Source organism: Periplaneta americana, chromosome 6 (assembly GCF_040183065.1).
Source record: "Periplaneta americana isolate PAMFEO1 chromosome 6, P.americana_PAMFEO1_priV1, whole genome shotgun sequence".
NCBI classification, from domain to species: Eukaryota; Metazoa; Arthropoda; class Insecta; order Blattodea; family Blattidae; genus Periplaneta; species Periplaneta americana.
This window is the reverse complement of record NC_091122.1, coordinates 7,787,088-7,796,487: the sequence shown is the minus strand read 5'-3', so window position 1 is coordinate 7,796,487 and position 9,400 is coordinate 7,787,088. Positions and strand designations below refer to the sequence as shown.

The 9,400-nt window shown below is 36.6% G+C and overlaps 1 protein-coding gene across 1 annotated transcript in view; it reads right to left on the bottom strand.

Annotated features, from left to right (window-relative positions):
* Positions 1 to 3,089: 3,089 nt before the first annotated feature.
* Positions 3,090 to 9,400, bottom strand: part of LOC138700939 (farnesol dehydrogenase-like) — a 77,929-nt gene continuing 71,618 nt past the window's right edge. The window contains exons 6-7 of the mRNA XM_069827381.1: positions 5,428 to 5,568; positions 3,090 to 3,227 (exon numbers count right to left, since the gene is read on the bottom strand). Coding sequence (XP_069683482.1) covers positions 3,183 to 3,227; positions 5,428 to 5,568 — 186 coding nt within the window. The 3' untranslated portion in view covers positions 3,090 to 3,182. The remainder of the gene's footprint in view (positions 3,228 to 5,427; positions 5,569 to 9,400) is intronic.

Genomic DNA, 9,400 nt, shown 5'->3' with positions numbered 1-9,400 from the left:
AGTCTATTCCAGTGTATGGTATGGAAAATAATTCATTTCCTACAACCTGACAATACACACAGTTTGTAAGTTCCAAATTAAGTGCCAAGCCATAAAGCAATGCTGTCAGCATTATGCAGTTAGAGTACAAATCCCATAAAATTATTTAGGTTAGCATTCTTCGATTTTGTTTGTTATTTTTATTATTTTTTATTTTAGTAGGTTATTTTACGACGCTTTATCAACATCTTTGGTTATTTAGCATCTAAATGAGATGAAGGTGATAATGCCAGAGAAATGAGTCCGGGGCCCAGCACCGAAAGTTACCCAGCATTTGCTCATGTGGGTTGATGGAAAATCCCGGAAAAACCTCAACCAGGTAACTTGCCCGACCGGGAATCGAACCCGGGCCACCTGGTTTCGCGGCTAGACTCGCTAACAGTTACTTCACAGGTGTGGACTTGTTTGTTATTCGCATGTTGTTAATGGCAATAATGAAATGACGTCGTTCCTTCTTTTAATGTAGTATTCTCCTTATTATGTACATTTTTTTTTGATTGTATTTTTACTTTAACGTAAAATTTTAGTCTCTGGAAAATTTCTTGGGCTACCGGATTAGCTCAGTTCGTTAACCCACGAGTCTCAGCCTATGAAGAATGAGAGTGATACTTGCTCGCGCGCGATACCGCTTAGTTATAGCCATACGAATGCAAAAATAGTAATATGCGTTACTAGAGCGGTATGTTGACGTTTTCATGTTCGAGAAAAAGATTGAAAAAGCGAAACGTAGTTGAAAGACGAATTTCTAATTAGTTGCAATGAAATCTCCATCTTGGTTTCTGTTTAATGACGGCAACTTCGGAAAACCAAAATATCTTTCTTCAACATTGTTGCTATAAAATGTTTTCTGTGTTTACTATACTCCAGCAGGCCGTGATATACGTCTGTCTTTTTTTCCCCCCAGTCTATAAATGTGAACTTAAAACAAACGGTAAGGTTATGTAATGATTTATTTTTCATTTTAATATTTTAACAATATTATTTATATAACATATTGCAGTAATAACATTGGCATCTGGAATCTTGTTGATTTTTTCACGGCTTCCTTAATGTTACTTGTATCAGGAATGCAATAAGTTTCGTGGAATAGTAGACTTTACTTAATTTTTGTAAATATTTAAAAACAATAATTAACAGTGCAATTTAGGTGAAATTGCAGTGGTAAGTTTCCAATTTATAATTATTACTATGTTAAACGTCTCTAAAAATAATATGTTAAAAGCCTAAAGCAGTAAAATGAATGTGGCGCTTAAGCTGTAAGAAGAGGGAAATTGTTATGTGTGTTAGGTTGGGAATACTGAATGTGGTATTTCACACTTACCGCGTATTGGTTCCGTGCGGAAAACAAGCAAATACGCACGATCTCGCACAAAAATTAAGTAGAGTTCGACGCAGGTATACAGAGAGAGAGAGAGAGAAGGGGGAACAGGGAGAGATTTTTAGTTGGTTTTCTAACGACGTTGTATCAAATATTCGTTATTTAGCATTGATTGGTTCGGTGATGGCGAGATGAGGCCGAGGATTCGCCATAGATTACCTCACATTCACCTCACGGTTGAGGAAAACCTCGGAGAAAACCCAACCAAGTAATAAGTCCAAGAGGGAATCGAACTCACCCCCGAACGCAGCTCCAGATCAGCAGGCAAACGCCTTAGCCAACTGAGCTAAGTCGGTGGCTGAGAGAGGGAGAGAGACTGAGAGAGGGAGATAGACACAACTAGCAGGTAAAAGAAAATCTTAAATAAAGGGAGAGAGAGGCATATAGGACAGCACAGGGAAGTGAAGAGTGGAGAGGGATAGTAGACAGGGGAAAAGAGAGGGAGAAAAAAACTTTGGGCTTCTTTCCCTTCTTTTAGAGTAATAGTGGCGTGTTGCATGGACACGTCTGCTGTACAATTATTTTGTAAAAAACGTATTAGGAAGAATTGAAAGTAAGAGGAAGAAGAAGAAGAGGGAGAAGAAGAAGGGCTTGATGACGTAGAGCAGCGGTGGCGAAAATGTAATCGTGCGCCGAACCACTGTGTAACCTGCAACGTGCATAGCACCTATGGAGGCAGGCGGACACCCGAAGGGGAAGTGAAGCAACTGTCTGACTTATTAACGGATTTTCATTTTCCTTACGTCAAGCACTTAAATATAATTTTATACAGTATAAGGTTACAAACTAATGTTTAGTACGTGAAACGAAGAAAGAAATGAACAATAAATGAACAATATCACAACCTAAAATTAACTGTCTTCAGAATGTCTCTGCGACAAAGTTTCGAAATCAGGAATTATGTCACTTACTGCCAGTCGTAGTTGATCACGAAGGTATTTGTCTGTCAGTCGTGATCTAAATTTGGTTTTTACTGTTTTAATTGTTGAAAATAATTTTTCACAAACGTAAGTTGTAGCGAACATGGCTTCAACAGAGCAAGCGAAAGAACGAAGCTTCGGATATTTATTTTTTGGCAAAGACTTGAAAGTTCAACATTTGTCAAGTCCTTACATCTAGCTTTCATTTGACATCACATAGTAAATCAGTGAGTTAAAATTGAAGAGCTAACCGCATTGTTCGTACATCTGCTGAAAAAGGGTAGACGTACAGAGATGATGATGATGATGATGATGATGATGATGATGATGATAATAACAACAACACTTAACCTTTTAATGTTTCATCAGTAACATGTAGTATAATGCCGTTTTATGTTATACTACCGTTTTCCTCGTAATACTTGTGAACAAATCATACATTTAATATTCTCATCATATTGACAGCAAAAAATGCGTCCTCCCATCCTACTTGAAACTTTCGTACATGGTTTCGAGAGAGACATATGCCACTCGCAGGTCAGAGACAAATACAAATGGAACGGAGTTTGACTCCAGTGAGTGAGAGGGTCGGGGTTGGCGGCGGTTAGAAGCAAGCCAAATGCACAGCTATCACTGCGAGCCACAATGTCTCGCGAGTCACGTTCTCGCCACGGCTGACGTAGAGGCTGTGCCCAGAGTTGATAATTTGTTAAAAAGCCGAGACTGGCGGAAACAGAAGACAGTGTGCAGTGTAAAGTGTAGAAAACATAGTTTATTTGTCTACTGTAAGATACAATAAAAAACGTGTGGGTTTATGTACATGTGGGGCCAGACGTGCCGTCTGCTTACACCATTGTCTCCCCGATCGGCCGGATGATGAGCTCGTGCACCTGCAACAAAGACGTTCGCACACTGAGTGACAAGTTCGGCCGTCGTCAGACTTTCACGAGCTTGAAAACAATGATTACTTCGATTATGCTAGTGGATAGTATGAACAACAGAAAAAACAAATCATGTTATTTGAAATTTTTAGCAATGGAAGGTAATATTATAGATTATATTAATTTTTCCTACAGAATTTATCAACAGTAATCTCACTAGAGGTTTTGATTTATCTAGAGAAAATCAAAACTCGAGTGGGATTTAATTGACTATTACACGATTAGAAGAAAGGATATAAAGATTAGAAGTAACAAAGTACTCCAATACAATAAAATATTAATTGACTTACGAAAATACAACTGTCTTCAAATGTATTATTGTACCATCTCAACATTACAAATATTACGCTAGATACATGCTAGATGGCAGTAGTGTGTTATGATTAGCTGTTATCTTGCACTCAGTTGTGCCAACTATGGAATCTTCATTGAACTCTGTAGAGGATTACTAGCAATGCCTTCTCGATCTAGATCACGATGGCAGTGTTACTAGTCAAGAAAGCTTTCTTGATTCAGTTTCATTTTTATTAAAACAGTTGCATTCCACTTCAATTATCCGAATTCCAGTAATCAACGTCACTTGACAGATGATTTTCAATAAATCTTAGTATTAAACAATCTCTGATACGTGACTATCCATAATATCTTATAGCAGAAGCTATAACATAACCTAAATAATATATAGAACTGTTAGAAAAGTTTTAATTAACGACAATGACATAAAAAATAAACATGAATAATTTTAAAAGGAATAATTATTGAATGTACAATTTTCAAATTTGAATGTTTTGGTGGTTGGTGGTTCAGTTGATGTTATATTGGACGTGTGCGTAAAAGAAGTGAACTCGTTGATGTACATGGTGTATCCCTCAACTTATTCAGGATTTCCGAATGGTGCTCTTCATTTATTTGTAAATAGGGTTTCAGGGAAGATGCATAGCTATGACCAATGATCTTTATTAATTCTTGTTCTTGAATGCCAATGCGAGTCATATTTGAAACTGCTGTGCATCGACTGGAGTGGTTTGTAATTTTCTGATTTTTTTTTTTACGTCCAGACCAGCGCAGTTTGAAATGTTGGCAAACAAAGAAACAAATGCTAGGGACGCGATAAAATTAAACAAATGCTAGGGACGCGATAAAATTATGCGATAAGCAGCCATGATTGGCTGAAATACGTCCTTTCGTACCGTTTTATTGATCAAAAGTAGTATGATGTAGTAAAAGTGTAATAGTCTAATATTTTCTCCTTAAATATTAAATGAAAGATAAGGTATAGACAGAAATGGAAATCTCATATACTCAGGATGCCTTGAACAAGGATATCACACCAAGCACTTCGCCTTTAAGAACAAGATCTTTGGGCCGTCCGCTGAAACGATGGAGTGGCTCCTAACAGGCCACCAGGCGTAATACGTGATAGGAAGAAGAAGAAGAAAATGATAAGCAAAATAATAGTCGTAATTTATTTAAGGGGAGAAGATTGTGCAAACCATAAATAATAAAGAATAATTTTTAAAGTACTCTTTGAAACTTGAACAGCACATTACATAAAATTTGATGATCTTCTATGCCTTTATCAGCTGCTGTGACGTCATTTTTAAAGCTCTGGTGCACAGGGCTTTTAAAAATGACAATGAACTTTGATTGCAATTTCCCATAACTTAAATTTTTTGTATTATTCCATACACAAAGTTACATCTTTGGAACTATCAAGGCTACATGCGTGATATTTGGAACACACATTCTCTAGGCTATTAGGAAACATTTCTCTGGAACAAAAATTTGTTATTTTGTTGGATTTGAAAAATATGCCACCATAATTGTGTAAAAGTACCACTGAAATTAATCCTTAAGATTTAATTATCTTATAATTTTGAAAACAATTTCAAAATTATGCTCAAAGAAAAATTGGCTAAAATATGCATTAGCCTTCCCTGATTTTATTTTATGATTCTCTTCGCCCCCCCCCCCCAAAATTGGGCCCTAAACTGATCTTGAATTTAAGATGATATTTCTACAGAGAGAGAAAAAAAGAAAATTGTTTATCAAGTAGAAATAATATTTCAAATTTAATTATCTTATTCCCTTAAATTGTGTAGTACTTGGCAAAGCGAAAACAAATCTACATCTCCGTGTTGCAACTGACCTGCACGTGGGGCGGAGTGCCCAGGGCGTATAGGACGGCGTCGGCCACGTCCTGCGGTTCCAGGTAAGGGTTGTCTTCGTAGGGGTCAGTCAGTCCAGAGGCCTCGGCCAGATCGGTGCGTACCATCCCCGGACTGATACTCTGCAATGAGACAAAAGAAGTTCCATGAAACACTTTCTGTTCTATGTTTTTGGCATTTGTAACTTTCAAGGAACCTGATTTCACCTGTATGAATTGAGGCTTTTCCGGCGTTTTATGTAGAATAACTCTTCTCGGGTTCTCAGCCAGGTGAGTTGGAGATTTGCTTCCAAGCTTTCGACGGCTAGCTCTGCCATCTTCTTCAGGGAATGAAGTGATGTGGGACCATGTCTAGCCGGTGTATATGCAATAGTAGAGCTTCCTGCTGCTGGCCAATCAGGAGCTAGTTCCTAGTCCCGACCGCCAGGCGCATTCTGGTTGGTGGAAGCGGTAGCCAATCAAGAGCTAAATCACTTCATTCCCTGAAGAAGATGGCAGAGCTAGCCGTCGAAAGCTTGGAAGCAAATCTCCAATTCACCTGGCTGAGAACCCGAAAAGAGTTATTCTGATTTGACCTGTTAGAATGCAATTGAAACGTTATGGGCCTTGTGAATGTTTTCGTGACTGTGTCATTAAAAAGGGCGAATCTAGATATACAGGGTAGAAAAGGCTATATTGAGAAGTCATTTCGTCTGTAACTTAATGGGATAAACAATCTTTAAAAATCTTAGCTATATTATTATCTGTCCACACTGCACCGAGTAGTAAATTGTCAATAAAAGTACAGGATTCGTTAGTTAAAATAAGATTTAAAATAAAATTATAGTATTATTTCTGTGGCCGGGAGGAAAAAGGTCTTAAGTAAAAATTTTATACATCTCAGGAGAGCAGTAGGAAGATTGAAATTGGTGTCAATTATAGAGTTTTTTTTAATTAAGAGGGTTTTCCTGGATATTATTTGTTTATATTTCTTCTAAAATAGGTAATGTTGTTCATTTAACAATTTTATCTATTATTTCCAAAAATAGCCGCACTTAAGCCCTTTTAAGACTAGAACCCAAACTGAGTAGAAGGGACTATGTAAACATAAGAACTTTTTCATGTCAAAATAAATAATAAATGTAAATTATTGGGAAAGCAAAATGGGTCTTAAACAATTATAGGACTGTTTACCCTGGTGCTTAAAGCTTTAAAAGAAAAGAGCATCAGTATGTGATAAAATGGCTAAAATACACGTTAGACCTTTTTAATAGGGAAGCATGGAAAGTAAACATGTGATGGTTTGTAAGAAATAAAGTATTAAATATTCTTAAGTCCTTTATTCTGTGTGTGCCTGATTCAAAAAGTACTCTGGACATTTGGTAACGCTCTATAAATCCAGTCAGGGGTCTTATTTGACTTTAACCGTTTTACCAGATTGTAGAGAATTGTTTCCGCTTTCAAAATGTATAAAAATCTTATTTTCATAAAAAAAATTGACTTAAGACCTTTTTCCTCCCGGCCACAGATTTAATTAAGAGCAAAATAGGGCTCAGCGTTACGATATTTGTTGTCAATTGTTTCATTCGGTTGCCTTGACAACGTAACAGAGGAAAGATATTCAGGCTATTCTGTTATGGGTTGTTACTTTTTCATGTAACAAATTCATTCCTCAAAATGTTTCATTTTTACATAAATTTGTCTCGTTGGGTGATGTTAATGTTTACTACATAGAAAATTTGCAAATATCTGAGTTTTTTTTTGTCGCCCTTCTATTATTGACGAAGTGTAGTGATCAGGAATTGCACATTTCTTAAAATCTCGCTGAACTTTCTTCTGAATGTTGTAGCCTACAGTGTGCGGAAGAGAGTTCATTAGTGGTTGAAGAATAAAATGGCAGTCGTATTTTAATTTTATATTAAGTACTTTTTATACAAATAAAGCCCATTATGTATCGAATATGAATGAGGTCTCGCCCACCTCATTGCATATTACATGACTAGTGTGAACTAGTCAGTTTGTTTTATTACCATGGCATGGCGCAGTTGGTCATGGTAATTGTTAGGACGAAATTGTTATTAAATGTACGTTCACCAAATCTTAGAAAAAAAAAAAATGCTTCAGCGATTACAAAATGTGCATACCTTTAAATTACAGTTGAATTTTCTCATTCTATTTTTTTATCTGTATTTTTTTTTTTATAAATTTTAATTATGTGAAATATTATCTACTACAAATTTTAGTTTCTTGTAAGACATTTTTAATGTCATTTTATACACTACTGTTTGTGGGCACCTGAACCCCGTCACTGGCGTGCTGAGTGACAAAATGTGGTGTTTTCGGACGAGTCCCGCTTCATCTTGTCCTACAAAGATGGCCGCATACGTGTTAGACGCCACTGTGATGAGCGCAAGCTGAGAGCCTGCATTGTTGATCGGCATAGCAGGCAAACGCCTAGTGTGATGGTTTGGGGCGCCATTGGATACAATATACGATCTCGCCTCCTACGTATTCAGGGCAATCCGAACAGCAACCGCTACATTAGGCCCGTAACACACTTGCAGAGTTTTCGCCAGCGAGAAATGTGTTGCGAGAAAATAAAAAAATTGATAACATGGATTCAAATGGACGTCCACACACTGGAAGAGATTCTCGCTCGAGGCAAAAACCTCGCGCGAGTTTCTCGCTGGAATCGGTAGCTCAGCGAATTTTCTTGACACATTTATCAAAGAAGTTTGACATTTATACTCTTCATGACGATTGAATGTAGAAAAAGATATCACAGGCGGCGATGAATTGTATTGTTTTTATTTGAAAATGAGGAAACATGGCTGATAATTACAGTTAAAACTTATCGAACTTGTACGATGTCACCCGTAGCCCTATTTATATGATACACGGGATGAAAACTATAAAAACACGAAACTTAAAGAAGAAATCTGGAGACAAATATCAGATTATCTGAAAATAAATAGGGCTATATTTTATTTTCATGAGATTTAATAGTGTTAATTAAACATTTGAAATAATGTATCTATGTCTTAACAGTTTACATAAATTTAATCAGAACATAGCAAAGAATCCTCTATCATATCATGAATAGCAAAAAACTGTGGTCTATTCAACCTGAAATAACGCCTAAACGTATCTTCATTCAAATCGAAACCAGTGTCCAAAACTCGCCCTTAGTTTCGTAAGATACAATGTGATTTTCAGATATTTCTGGCTTTAATTTTAGGCCTACTTTTTCCTTTCATTAACAAAATATGTTCATGTAACTCCATTTCCTCATCATCTGAATACTCAGATTCAACATAGCGTTCGTACGTAATTTGTAAAGTATATTTTACAGGTTATATATTTAAGTACGACAATACTCGTATACGTAAATACATAACCTGTAATACACTCAGGGACAAAAAAAAACTGAACACTCTTCTATATTTGCTTGTATTTTGTTGCCAATTATTTCAAAATGAAACAAAAGCCATTTAAACAAAATAATGTTTCATTTATCACCGTATACGACAACATTTGAAAAAAAAAAATCTCTGATGAGAAAATTTACATAAAATTACAAAGAGTGTATAACTATGGCATCGTTTGGTCTAACTGTATTTTTCATTTTATGGTGCCTTAAACATTAAAAACTCTTTTTAGTAACGGGTATTACCCCCTCTGGCTTGAATAACTGCATCCATACGTCTTGGCATGCTCTCAATTTGGTTAGCAATGTCTTATTGAGGAATAAGTTCCCATTCTTCGCCAAGTGCTCGCCTCAACTCTTGTAACGATTCTGGTCTCGGTTGTCTATTCTTAACACGCCGTCCCAGCATGCCCCACACGTGTTCAATTGGGTTCATGTCTGGACTCCTTGCTGGCCATGGAAGAACATGGATCCCCACTTCTTGGAGATAATCTCCGACCGCATGGGCAATATGCGGCCGTGCATTATCATGCATTAAAACAAAATTAT